We start from the raw sequence: 13,480 nt of genomic DNA, 5'->3' as shown, positions 1-13,480 counted from the left end.
ATTCCAGTATTCAGCCTTGAAATTTCTAGCTAAACTCTTACCCTTTCTAAAAAATGAGATGACAGTCTCTAGTATACTACATGTATATTTAAACTTTAAATATGTTCACCAATATCATATTTTATAATATTTTTTCTCACTTTGTTTGAATGATCATTTGATCATGAATGTCTGTCTAGGAGTGGAAGTGTTATTATGAGTAGAAATCAATTATAAATGAAACTGTAATTATTAAAACACTCGTGCAGTTTTACCCGATTGTGCTCCATGGTTCTTTGGTCAAAAAGTATTGTAGGACATCCAGTCTCTTCTTAGAATTAATGGTCAACAAAGTCTGATTGATGGCGCGACAGAATCGTTGTGCTTCGTTCCACGTTACGGATGTTGTATATAAAGTCACCCTAGCCGTTTGAGTGCTGCTTTGGCAAACATGTACACCTACAAAAACAATCGTATTTTTCTATATGTACCAGTACAGGTTATATATAAACGATACTGGTAGGTTCCCTATATATTCATATATTAACATATTTTACAAAATCATACGTTACTCACAATTTTCTTATACAGTGTATTAATTGTTGACTTTTTAAAACAAATTTAGTCAGAATTTACATATAGGTACCAATTAAGCCAAGTTAAACATGTACTTACATATTTTACCTAGCAATCCAATGATGAATAAATAATCCATTATTATTATTTTCTTTTATTTTGTGATATGTACATCGATCTTGAGGGGAAAAAAAGAAACACAATGTTATTCAAGTCCAAGTCCATATTATTTTACCGAAATGTGTGTGTGTGTGTGGGTGTGTGTGTGTGTGAGGGTGTGTGTGTGTGTGTGTGTGTGTGTGTGTGAGAGAGAGAGAGAGAGAGAGAGAGAGAGAGAGAGAGAGAGAGAGAGAGATCCACTTACCACAGACAGTATCCACCAATAAAGAATGAAGGTGTTGATATAATCCATCGGTGATCGATAAATGAATGAAAAAAATGTATTTGCTGTACGTCATGATCATATAATATGTTAAGAAAAAATGTATCAGCCTTTCATTGTTTTATACACGTTAAGAAATTAAATATAATTAAATTTAGATTATATTCTTCTTCGTCTGTTCATTATGACCATGTAATGGGGTATGAAGGTTATGATAAAAGGAATAAAATCAAGTAACGTCAAATCTTCATATCCATTGTAGAGTTCGTATGATAAAGCAAACACATATGTTTTGCGTGTAAATAATTTTATATATAACGTTATAGAAATACTGAAGTCTTGCTATTGTAAAATTAAAATATAACATTAAACAACAAGTATTTTTTAATCTTATTGGTGAACCTAAATGTTACATTTAAAAAAAATATGACATAAAGATTTCATAAATACTATTCAATTAAATATATTTTCACAAAGACATAAAAATTCATGTATATTCCGATTTTTAAAATTGCCGCCATTTACTTACTTATGCCGGAATTATCCGAAAGAATGGCATTGTGGGTAAATATCTTGGAAGCGTGCACGATCAAGGAAAAAATCGAAAGAAGGCGTCACATTGAAATTATGATGGTCATTTAGGGAGGAAAATAGTAGAACATTTATTTTTTAAGCAGATCTGTTGTTTAAGGTAAGTTGTCAACGTAGAGAAAACATTTTAAAGTCAATTTAAAGCATGAAAATATAATTACGGGCGATAACTTCCAAGCTATAACGATGATGGCGATTGTGTGGTTAACTGCCCTTGTAGTCAGTGGGCAAGGGCGACAATTGATTGCGTCGATAGCGCTATTCAGTACATGTAGAGCAATTGTAGTGCATCAATCTTGTTGTTTCAGTTATAATTTTCAATGTGTTTCTTTGATTCTGGGGTATATTTTACTAATTTGGGAGCACATTCTTTTGTTTCCGCTTGTCAATTCAATATGGCGGAAAATTTATGCTCAAACGATAGAGGCCCAGCCGGTTGAACGATTTCTCTAGCAAAGCCATTATACGATCATCTCCGAAACAGTAATGTTCCACATGCCACAATAAACACGAGATCAATGATTTGATACTGATGACCAAAGTACAACTACAATTTTTTTTTTTAATTTCAGCTTTTTCTTTTTAATGTGGACAAAAATGTTTTGAAAATGCTAGGCTATGTAATGTAGGTCATGGGTCATAGTTCATAGACACCATGTGACAACAGTTGCTGCATATTTATGCATGCTTGCAGTACACATTTTTAATGAAAATTTCTTAACTCAATATTTAAATGAAACAAGTACAATTAGAGTATGTATATATATATATATATATATTATTTTTTTTTAGAATGGAAAATATAGGTGAACAAAGTGTTGATGTCAATATTTCATCAGGGAAACCCCAAGAGGTATAAATTATGATTAAATTTTTTTGGTCATTGTTATTATTATAATTTTTAAAGAAACCTGGCTAAATGTTACTATAAAAGTGATGATTATTTCTGTAATCATTACCTATGAACATGTTTTAAATGAGAAAAATTCATGCACAAAAGATGTACAGAAAGTGTAAAGTTAAAATTTTTTACAATTTGATAGAATAAATTTAAGAAATTAAAAGAAAGTATATAGTTTTATAAGGATACGATGTCAATACCCATTTTTGAACCATCACTTTATGCAATAAACAATATAAATTCATAAATAGAGAAAATAAAGGATATATATTTATACGCTTCATATTTTTTATTTTCTAGATCAACAATGCAGCAGATGGCATATTGGAAGAAATTCCTGTGACCTCAACTAATGGCTTTCCCGATATGAACAGTCAAATAACAGCAGTGCAAGACACAACTGAAACAGGGGATCTAGGTACATTATGGATGGGTTCTTGAGGAGTGAATCTGATGCTCTGGCTTGATTCTTAAATTTTGAATCTATGTCATGAATGATTAAGGACATATTAATGTTTAATTCTGCATAAACAGGGGTTGAAATATACAGTAGCCTGACGCCCAGGGCTAGTCATTTTAAGACTTGGGATAGCTAATTTAAATGTAACGATAGTCCGTTGGACTAGCAGAACAGAATTTTTTTTTTTGATCATCAGTTTACCGTAGCATTTCTATATAGACTGGTTTCTTTTGACTGAGAACTAAGTTAATTTGTTCCTGTCACCAAAGCGTTTGACACTTTAATTTGTTACGTTTTCAGTTTGCAGGAAAATTGTTAGACTAGTTAGAGATTTGGGCTAGTAAATTTTTAATGATCAGTAGCCCTTGGGCTAGTGGGTTTTTCAGAAAAATTGCAACCCACTGATAAATGGTAGAAATGATTTTAAAAAGATATACTGGTAGTCACATGTCTAGCTTCAATCAATATTGAAATTCTTACAAATAATGCTGTTTTTAAAGCAAAAATTTTGGACAAGATGTTGAATTGATTTAATTTACACCTGCTTTTATACAATCTCTCTCTCTCTCTCTCTCTATACATATATATACCAGGTACATAATCACATTTAAAGCTATTCTTCTTTTGTTGAATGTTTAGGAGCTGTAACCCTGATCCCGGAGACACAAGTGACATCACTTCCAGATACGCAGGTCATGACACAAGACCTAGAACAATTTATGCAGCAAACACAAGAGTCAATGTTAATGTCCACCATAGAGCAGAATGTAGTTGAAGAAAAAACAGAAGAGAACCCAAATGCCCAAGAGCCAGATTCTGCTGTGGAACCAGAAAGTGCACCAGGTTTGGTTTAGTTTTGATGAGATTATTTTGTTGTTAAATATTTAAGCCATTTGGAGACTTAATGAAAAATTGGAAATATATAATTTTTCTAATGTAATTTTAATTATATTATTACTGTATTTATATATGAATGCTTGAATTTCAGCTGGTAAATTATCAAAAGTGAAAACAGTAGAATTACATTCTTTTTCAATTTTGTTTTGCTTGCTTTAAAAAAAATTGTCATTCTTTCAGCTGATGACATTGAAGAACTTGTTAGTACAAATGTCCTTATACAGGTTACTACTGGTAGGTGAAAAATTATTTTATATTTAGGAAAGTATATATAAAAAAGAAAGTGTTCATATTCATCAGAAGTAAGCTTTCTAACATTAATATCATACAGAATAACTCATAAGAAATGTGTTGTAGAAATAAATGCAACTGAGTTCATATTTTGGCACTTATGATGCATCAGTTTAATAGTCTTCACCTCAAATCTTATTTTGATAGAATTATTTTTATAATCATTCTGAATAGGCTAATTCTTGATTAATCAACTTGGCAAAAAGTGCATTGATCATGTTTATGTACATTTTGAACTATTAATTTCTATAACATGCATTTTTGAAAAAATTGTTCCAGTAAATATTTTGATAAATTGTTCTATTTATTAACACTGCAACAATTTTTTTTGTTGTAGAGGGTGTAGTTGTTCAAACATCTGAAGGTGAAAAAGAGGTAAGACGAGAATCATTATTACTAGTGTCACTGAAGTTCTCTAATCCCAAGAAACAATGTAATGTAACAATATAGTTGTTATATTTTACTTTCGTGGATGTTAAACATGGATTGTTCATATTAAAAGGCAGTTGATTTTGAGACTGCCTGTAAACTTTTACATTGTTGATCTTCTAGTTTACTACCCTGATCAAGAAGATCAAACACAATGCAAATGTAAGGCTTATGATTTGAGCATCTAAAATATGTGTACGATTTCTCTATTTATTCATCAAATTTTTGTTTTTTCTCCATCAAATGTTTGAAAAACTGGAATTTTCATAGCTGTCAGTCTTAAGTATTCATTATTATAATTATAAAAGATGTAGTCCCTACAACGTTTGCTTGTATTGTCATGACCATTTATAGGAGGCTGGCTGACTTGCAATCTAAATCATTTTAATGTTTTAAAGTAAACAAAAAATCTTCAGTGGTTGGAAGCCTAGATGGCCTCTTGACCCCATCCTTGCTATTTTTCATTTTATGATGTTGGCAGCTCTGGGTAATGGATGCAAAAATCCTACAACATGAAAAAATAAACTACAAAATAGTTAAAGATGTCATTCTAAGTATATTTGGGGGCCTATGTCATCTTTAAATCTGCTTTTTTTTTTTTCATTTATTCAGTTGACTTCAGAATTGTGTCTACTAGATACATAGATCTAGATTATGTAGAGAGTCAGATATAAAAAATGTAATGAAAAAAGTGGTCGAACGTACAGTGGATCTTTTCAAAAACATTGAGACTCCTAAAACCTTTATCAAAAAGAAATATTTTGTGTGACTGTATCAAAAATAGAAGATGAACATATTGATGCTACACACATTTAAAAGGGCAGCAGTTTAGTATTATACTATGTTGTATAAAAGTTAGATTTTTATGTAGTCTTCTAAGTCATTATTACACTATTTCTTCAGCTAGATGACATGAAGTATGTCTTTATAATGATCTCTTGAATATTCTTAAATTAGGTCCTTAAATTGTTACTTGTTATATATTTTACTATGTTTTAGGATCAAATTTATAAAATCAAAAAAAAAAAGTGATATAAAAATATATTATTAATATTAAGTAAGTTATGAAATATACCCACTATTTTCAGACATGTAAACATTCAGTACCAAGTAATTCTTTATATGTAGCTTATAACACTAGTTTATAAATAAATGTTTGTTGTAAATGTATGCACTATAAAAATGTTATACTTCATTGATTTATACCAAGGTTGCAAATAACCACTTGCTCACTCACAAATATGAGTAATATTGTCTGTGGGCAACCAACTATTTAAGCATGTTATCACCCACATGGCGAGTAAGAATTTTGTTGGACCTTTTCCAGAACCTGATAATGGTTTATTTCCACTTTTAAATGCACTTTTGTTTTAACTGTTTTCTTCCTATAAAATATTTTCAAGACCCAGAATTGTGTCGATGATACTCTTCCTTAAAAGTACGAAAATTCCTTCAACATTTATTTAATTTTCCTTGTTTGTATCAACAGTAGCAAGTTTTCATCCATATCCTATTGAAATGCACACTGTATATTATTAGCTCACCTGAGCCGAAGGCTCAAGTAAGCTTTTCTGATCAAAATTTGTCCCTTGTCTGTCATTGTCGTCGTAGTTGTTGTCGTAAACTTTTCACATTGTCATCTTCTTCTCCAGAACTACTGGACCAATTTCAACCAAACTTGGCACAGAGTATCCTTGGATAAAGGGGATTCAAGTTTGTTCAAATGAAGGGCCATGCCATCTTCCAAGGGGAGATAATTGCGAATTCATGAAAAATTTATGGCATCTTTCAAAAATCTTCTTCTCAAGAACAACTGTGTTAAAAAATATGAAACTTATGTGGAAGCATCCTCAGGTAGTGTAGATTCAAGTTTGTTCAAATCATGACCCCTGGGGGTAAGGTGGGGTCACTCACAGTGGGCGATCAAAGTTTACATAGGAATATATAGGGGAAATATTGAAAAATCTTCTTCTCAAGAACAGCAAAGCTATGATTGGTCATATTTATATGGAAGCATTCTCAGGTGGTGTAGATTCATTCAGATTTGTTCAAATCATGACCCCTGGGGGTAGGGTACGACCACAATGGACGATCAAAGTTTTACACAGGAGTATATAAGAAAAATTTCAAAAAATCTTCTCAAGAACAACAAAGCTATGATTGGTCATATTTATATGGAAGCATCCTCAGGTGGTGTAGACTCAAATTAGATCAAATCATGACCCCTGGGGTAGGGTGGGGCCACAATGGACGATCAAACTTTTACATAGGAATATATAGGAGAAATCTTAAAAAATCTTCTTCTCAAGAACAGCAAAGCCATGATTGGTCATATTTATATGGAAGCATCCTCAGATAGTGTAGATTCAAGTTCAGCGTTTTTTTTCCTTATATAAGTGGTACCGATAAATGGTACCATTCCCAATGCCAAAAAACGTTAATTTTTCCCTATTCTGAGATAAAATTTCCCAATTCAACTGCCAAGCAACAGACTATGATGGCATCATATTTCTTTTTAAATGAAACATTGTACAAGTTGACTAATTCTTTCACTTCCGCTTAAATCGAAAGTAGAGATTAGTCATAATATAGCGGTACCTGTGGTGTAGCGTAGTGTCATACATTTTGACAAATTGAAAGCATGAAAATGCGAAAAACAAGGGACATTGATTTGAAAAACAATAAATACTTGTTTATTCTTTTAAACACGGAGTAATAGGTAATGAGGTTGGAATAAACGGAAAATATGTTTTATTTGTTTAATGACAGAAAATTCTCCTTTGTTCTACTTCGATGCTATTTTTCCCAATTGAACCATTACCGGACCCTTTCCCAATGGGTAGAAAAAAATCGCTGAAGTTTGATCAATTGATGACCCTCAGGGGTAGGTAGGGGCCACAATGAAAGTTTAAACTTGTAAGAAAAAAGTCACAGTTAGTCAAAAAAAATGTAAGCATCCTTAGTTAGTGTAGATTCAATTTTGTTCAAATCATACCCCTGTCCCTTTTAGGGGTAGGTCAGGACCACTTATGCATTTAAGCTTTGCAATACTAAACTGATTCTTGCTTTTTTTCATAGCCACAGTGCTCAGGTGAGCGATGTGGCCCCTGGGCCTCTTGTTCACAATTAGCAGCTTTTTATTCATTTATTTTTTTTTCCGAAATAAGTGTGTTGAAGACGTTTTCTGTTTTTTTGCTGCAAACATGGTAGTTAGAATAATCAAACTGTGTCTCAGGACAAGCCCTCACCACACCAGGTCCGTAGGACAATATCATTTTAATATTAGAACTGTCTACTACCATGAGTAAAAATATTTCACGTTACGAACTTTATAAAGTTGATAAAACATGCTCTGTGTAATTTTACAGTAGAATTATATAATTCAAAATACATGTCTTGAAAGTGAATGAAAACATGAAATTTCATACAAGTGGTGCTGAAACCCGCAGGAAAAATTTAAATGAAAGACCGTGGACAGCAAAGTATTTTTCTCTGAGATTATAAGAAAAGATCAAAATTTTTTTAAAACTGAGTGAACAAAAAATTGTGGGCCCCAAAAATATCAATGTGGGCTTGTAAAACTTGTGAAGTTAGGAGCCCCTAAGGTTTTTAAGTGTTATTTGCAACCCTGTGTGCAGCTTCTTTGACTCAAAAAAGTATGATTAAGTTGACACTTTTATATATGCATTACATTTAAAAAAAATTGTAGGTAACTGAAGAAGTTGAACAGAAAGAAGAAGTTAAACAAGATGACGAAGTTGCACCAGAGAAATCTGAGGAAGTTATATCTGAATCAGAGGCTCAAAAAACTGTAGAGGACTTTGTACAAGAAACCACTGACAAAAATATGACTGAACCAGAAACTCAAGGTACTTTAGAGGAGTATATCTTGGGACAAGATACTGGTGATGAAAGTGAAGCAGTGACAGCAGAAACTGAAGAAGAGCAACAGGAAATGAATACTGAAAGTGAGAACACAGGTGAAGAAGACATCCCAGAAGGAAATGGTGTTGGAGAAGTTGAGTCCCCTGAGGGAGATGGTGTAGACATTGATGATGACCAGATGGAGGAGGCAGTGGATGAAGAGTTAGAGGCAGAAGAAGAAGAGGAGGAGGAAACTGCACAGACATCAGGAACAGCTGAGGAAGCAATGGAAGAGGAGCAGGGGGAGGAGGAGGAGGAGAAGGAAGATGATGAACCGGAACAGAGTAATCAAAAGAACATCAAATCAGCAGTGAAAACTTACCCAAAACGGAGAGGAAAGGCAGATGAAAATGACGAAGAAGAAGAACCAAGCCCAGAGGAAATGACAAAGGAAACAGAGCCAGTAGGCAAAGGACGGGGTAGAAAATCTGCAGCTAAAGAATCTGATATAGATAGTTCTATATCAGAAACACCAGAACCTAAGACAAGAGGGCGTGGTAGGCCACCAAAGGGAGGCAAACCTACTCCTAGTCCAGCAGTAAGTGATTCTGAACCTAAGAAGAGGGGTCGTCGATCATCTTTAAAAGAAACAGCTGCAGAAGAAAGCATAGAGAAAGTAACACCATCTAAGGGTAGAGGAAGACCTAAGAAAAATGAGGCAGAGGAGGAAGGAACACCAGAAGTAAAGTCTGCAAAGCGTGGTAGAGGAAGACCCAAGAAACAAGTTCAGGAAGAAGAGGAGGAAGGAGAGGAGGAGGAAGAAGAAATGAAGGAAGAGGAAGAAGAGGTTGAAGAAGAAGAGGAAGAACCAGTTAAAAAAGGCAGAGGAAGACCTGCTAAAAAAGGGAGAGGACGTCCAAAAAAACAAGCAAAAGAGACTGTGGAAGATGAGGAAGAGGAGGGGGAGGAAGAAGTAGAACCAGAGGAGCCAAAATCTGCAAAGCGAGGAAGGGGTAGACCCAAAAAGCAAGCTGAGAGTGAAGTAGAGACTACTCCAAGAATAACAAGAAAAACAATTAAAGAGGAACCATCAACTCCTAGCAGTGAAACTAAGAAGAGAGGAAAGGGTAAAAAGAATCAGAGTACAGAAAAAGATGAAGATTTGGAAATGGAAGTGGATGATGTTCCTATTGAACTTAGTGAAAATGAGGAAGAAGAGGAAGAAAATGTTGAAATCAAGAAAAAGCGTGGCAGACCATCAAAATCTGGAGAAAAGACCCCAAAAGGGAGAGGAAGACCAAAAAAAGGGGATTCTGAGGAAAAAATTCCTAAAAGAACTCCTACTGCAACAGCTACATTATCAAAGAAACGTAGCAGAGGAGATGAGGACACTGAATCTCAAGACTCTACAACTGATGATGCGCCCACCCCTGCAAAAAAACAAAGGGGGCAGACAAATGATGCTGCCACATCTGATGCTTCCACTGGACCCAGTGTTGGTACAATAAAGTATGAACAATCTGAAGCAGGACCATCATCCAAAGGTCATACTTTGTTGAAGGAACCTGCACAAGGTTCAATGCATACAGGAGACGTCTATGACTTTGATCAAATAGACATTGACAATATCATGACAGCTCAGCCTGGAACTTCAAAAGATGTGTCCCAAGGCACACAAACCAATTTTGTGGAAGTAGAATTGATTGAGGAATCTCCAGGAAAACGATCTGTCTTGACACAGACAGATCCTAGATTGAAGAAAAAGAAGTTTGGTCCCATTGGACAAGACATGGAGACAAGTATGGAGGATGATTTTGACTCCCCAAAGAAGAAGAGGGGTAAAAGGGAAGAAGATGTAGGATTGTTTGAGGAGATGGAGAACAAGAGGAGAGGTATTAGAAATACAGAGGAAGCTTTGAATTGCCCTTTTTGTGACAAAGCTTTCATTGGATTGGTAAAACATATAAAAGGGAAGCACAAAGATGAAACTGATTATGAGGAGGAGATGAGGAATGCCAAGTGGAGAGAGAAGATTATGAGGGTTTCAGTACAGGGCAATGTAGAAGAAGGGGAACAATGCCCAGAATGTGGAAAAGTAGCCAAGAATATCAAGAGGCACATGGAGCTCCATCAGCAAAACAGAATGCAAATTCCTTGTCCAATCTGTGGAAAGGTGGTGCTAAAAACAGGAATGAGTTCCCACATGAGAACAGTGCATTCTGGACGCAAACCTTACAAATGCCCTCACTGTGATTATGCCTCTGCATTCAGAGGTAATCTGAATACGCACATGAAGGGAATGCATCTGCATACTAGGCAATATCTCTGCAATACATGTAAAGCTGCTTTCAAGACACTTGGAGCCCTGATTGGCCATACGAAGAGAGTTCATGAAGGATGGAAATCACCCAATCAGAAGATTTTTATCTGCTCTGTATGCGAGAAGCGATTCACCAAGAAATACCATGTGGATCGTCACATGCTGATCCATACAGGAGAAAAGCCACACAAATGTGGAGACTGTGGAAGATGCTTCAATAACAAATCAAATCTTATGTCCCATATTCAGTTGGTCCACAAGAAACTGTCACCTTACCAGTGTGACATGTGCCACGAAACATTTAAAAGAAAGAAAATGCTTCTGGAGCACATAGGCCGTATTCATGTCACTGCAGGTGAGGCAGCACAAGCTATCATCAGGAAGTTTGAACTAACTGAAGAAGTAGAGGAGGATGAAATGATGCCTGATGATGAATCTGATGAAGATGAACAAGGAGCTGAGGTAAGTTGAAATGAAAATTTAGGATTTCTTTCAGTAGTTCTGGCTGATTTGTCTGTCATTAAATTTAATCAAAGTTATTAAGTGTGAATTATGTGTATACATGTATTAACGCACTACATGTACTTGAAAAATCGATCAATAAATCATACTTAATATTCCCTACAGGGACAAATGGAAGATGGACAGACCTATGTGACAGTGGCTGGAGCAGAAGGAGACTACCATACAGCTGTTGTCAGTGACCCGACTCAGATCCTCTCGGGACAAGCATTGACCACTCTGCAGAGTGATTCAGGACAGGAGACCATCATCATAGTACAGAGTGCAGATGGGAGTGAGAATGCCACCCATGCTATTGTTGACCAGGATGGAACTGTCCAGTACATCATGCAGCAGCCAGATCAAGCACAATCAGCTGGAGCAGATCCGGTGTATTCCGAGATCCAGCAGTAGGCTACAAAGATTAACTGCTTGGTGAAAGCTTCTACATTAGTATCATCTGGAGAAAATTGACTCTCTTAACTACTTATGCATTGTAGAATTTTATTAGGAAATGTTAGGAATGAGGTTTTTGAAGAAAGTGAACATTGGTCTTGTAATTAAAGTTCTGAATTTTGTGCATCTGGATTATGTAATGAGAAGGATGTTTGGTCAATTTTATGAAAGGAAGGAATTTTTTGATGTATCTGTCACTTTGAGATAAAAAAAAAAATGTGCATAATACCGTGATTGATGTTGTACAACCATTACTATGTAGTGTTACAATACTGAGTCTCATAATATTATGATCATGTCCAAAATTTGTTAGTGTTTTTGTTTTGCATGAATTAACATGATGAATATCATGATTGTTACAGTAAGCATGCTCTGTTAGACTGTATACAATTGTACTGCAGTACTTGCTGTGTTATGCTGTTCAATAAGCATGCTTGGATGACACATTTTTATAGTAGCTATCGTAGCTGTGATCTGCAACATATGTCCATGTGCTTTATATACTCTTTATAAAAATGTGTGGTTCCTAATTAACTTCATTTATTCACAGTGGCTTGACATGATCCTAGTGTAAGTAGATGCATTATGTATGGTCACTGTTGTTTTCATTGCATACACTTGTTTTATTTGCCATCACCATCCTTGTGTTGTTTGTAGGCTTGTAGTTCAGTGATATGGATCTGGTCCTTGCCCTTCTAGAGAATTGATTCTGAAGCTGCATTAAATTAGCTTTGTTTCATTGTTATGTTCATGTACTGTAGATTGATCTTACAAATGTACAGTATCAGTGGTAGAAAGTTACACGTATCTTGCTTTGAATGTGCTAAAATTTCACGTAACAGACATTCCTTTTGTTGGTGATTTTTTTTCATTTCATTGTATGAAGAGATGAAAGCTCTAAGAGTATCAGAAATTAATAGTGACACTCCTTTAATAAGGTGGAATGCATACACATGTACCTATTGTAATTGTAAAAATAATTACATTTTTTAAAAAAGAAAAACTTCAGAATATATATATATATATATATATATATATATATATATATATATATATATATATATATATATATATATATATATATATGTCTCATTCTACACAAATCTGGTACATGTAATGTTTGAAACATTTTGACCGCAGTGCATTCATTATGTTATTTTGATGCAGAGTGAATTAGTACTGGTATTCATTTACTGTGCTTGCAGAATTAAGGTTGTAAATAATGTTTATAGAAGAAGAGATTTTAATTGAATGTAGATTATAAACATGTACACTGATCAAATTTGTAAACATTTTCATTATAGCATGTAATAAATATAAATGATATAACATGGTCTTCCAGTGTTCTGCCAGGTGGCATACTTTTTATACGCCTGTCTTAAAACAGGACATATTACATGTATGTTGTTCATCTCCATCCATCTGTTACATGTAGCTTTTAGTGTCCAGCTCAAAACTTTAATAGTATGAGACCTAGAACTACCAAACTTGGTCATTTATTGTACATTTATAGGTAGGTATGTCTTATCCTTAGAGGTCACTGTGACCTTTAATTCAGGTATATTTTTTAACAAAAAACTAAGTTTTTTTTAAACAGTCCCAACAGATGTAAGAGTATCGCATTAACCTTATGAAAAAATGTTATTTCAAGAAAATACACTCTTTTTATCATGATATTCTTTACAGCAATCTATAACAATGTCTTTTATGTCAATAATGAGAGAAAATCCATGCACTTCTCCCATGAATGTAGTCATCAAGCAGTGGTCAAGGTAAAGTTTGATACATGTAACTGATGAAAAATGCTTGTCAAATCAGAGACTAATTTTAAAT

At 34.3% G+C, this 13,480-nt stretch overlaps 1 protein-coding gene across 1 annotated transcript; it reads left to right on the top strand.

The window, feature by feature from the left end:
* Positions 1-1,485: 1,485 nt before the first annotated feature.
* LOC133191962 (titin-like) lies at positions 1,486-12,653 on the top strand. Its single transcript, XM_061327751.1, has 8 exons — positions 1,486-1,628; positions 2,321-2,381; positions 2,730-2,847; positions 3,529-3,732; positions 3,967-4,020; positions 4,415-4,452; positions 8,216-11,152; positions 11,318-12,653. The coding sequence occupies exons 2-8, from the start codon at positions 2,322-2,324 to the stop codon at positions 11,603-11,605; spliced, it is 3,699 nt and encodes a 1,232-aa protein (XP_061183735.1). The 5' UTR covers positions 1,486-1,628; position 2,321; the 3' UTR covers positions 11,606-12,653.
* The last annotated feature ends 827 nt before the right edge of the window (positions 12,654-13,480 follow it).

Source organism: Saccostrea echinata, unplaced genomic scaffold (genome assembly GCF_033153115.1).
Source record: "Saccostrea echinata isolate AGI-Se365-2 ecotype Australia unplaced genomic scaffold, CSIRO_AGI_Sech_v1 ptg000025l, whole genome shotgun sequence".
NCBI classification, from domain to species: Eukaryota; Metazoa; Mollusca; class Bivalvia; order Ostreida; family Ostreidae; genus Saccostrea; species Saccostrea echinata.
Note: the sequence above shows the minus strand (reverse complement) of the source record. Positions and strands in the feature narration are given on the sequence as shown.

What these genes read in the sequence shown, in the direction of transcription:
- LOC133191962 (XM_061327751.1), top strand. Translation starts at nt 2,322, where the DNA reads ATGGAAAATATAGGTGAACAAAGTGTTGATGTCAATATTTCATCAGGG. An exon ending in GGAACCAGAAAGTGCACCAG is followed by an intron (nt 3,733 to 3,966) that starts GTTTGGTTTAGT and finishes TCATTCTTTCAG; the next exon opens with CTGATGACATTGAAGAACTT. An exon ending in AAGATGAACAAGGAGCTGAG is followed by an intron (nt 11,153 to 11,317) that starts GTAAGTTGAAAT and finishes TATTCCCTACAG; the next exon opens with GGACAAATGGAAGATGGACA.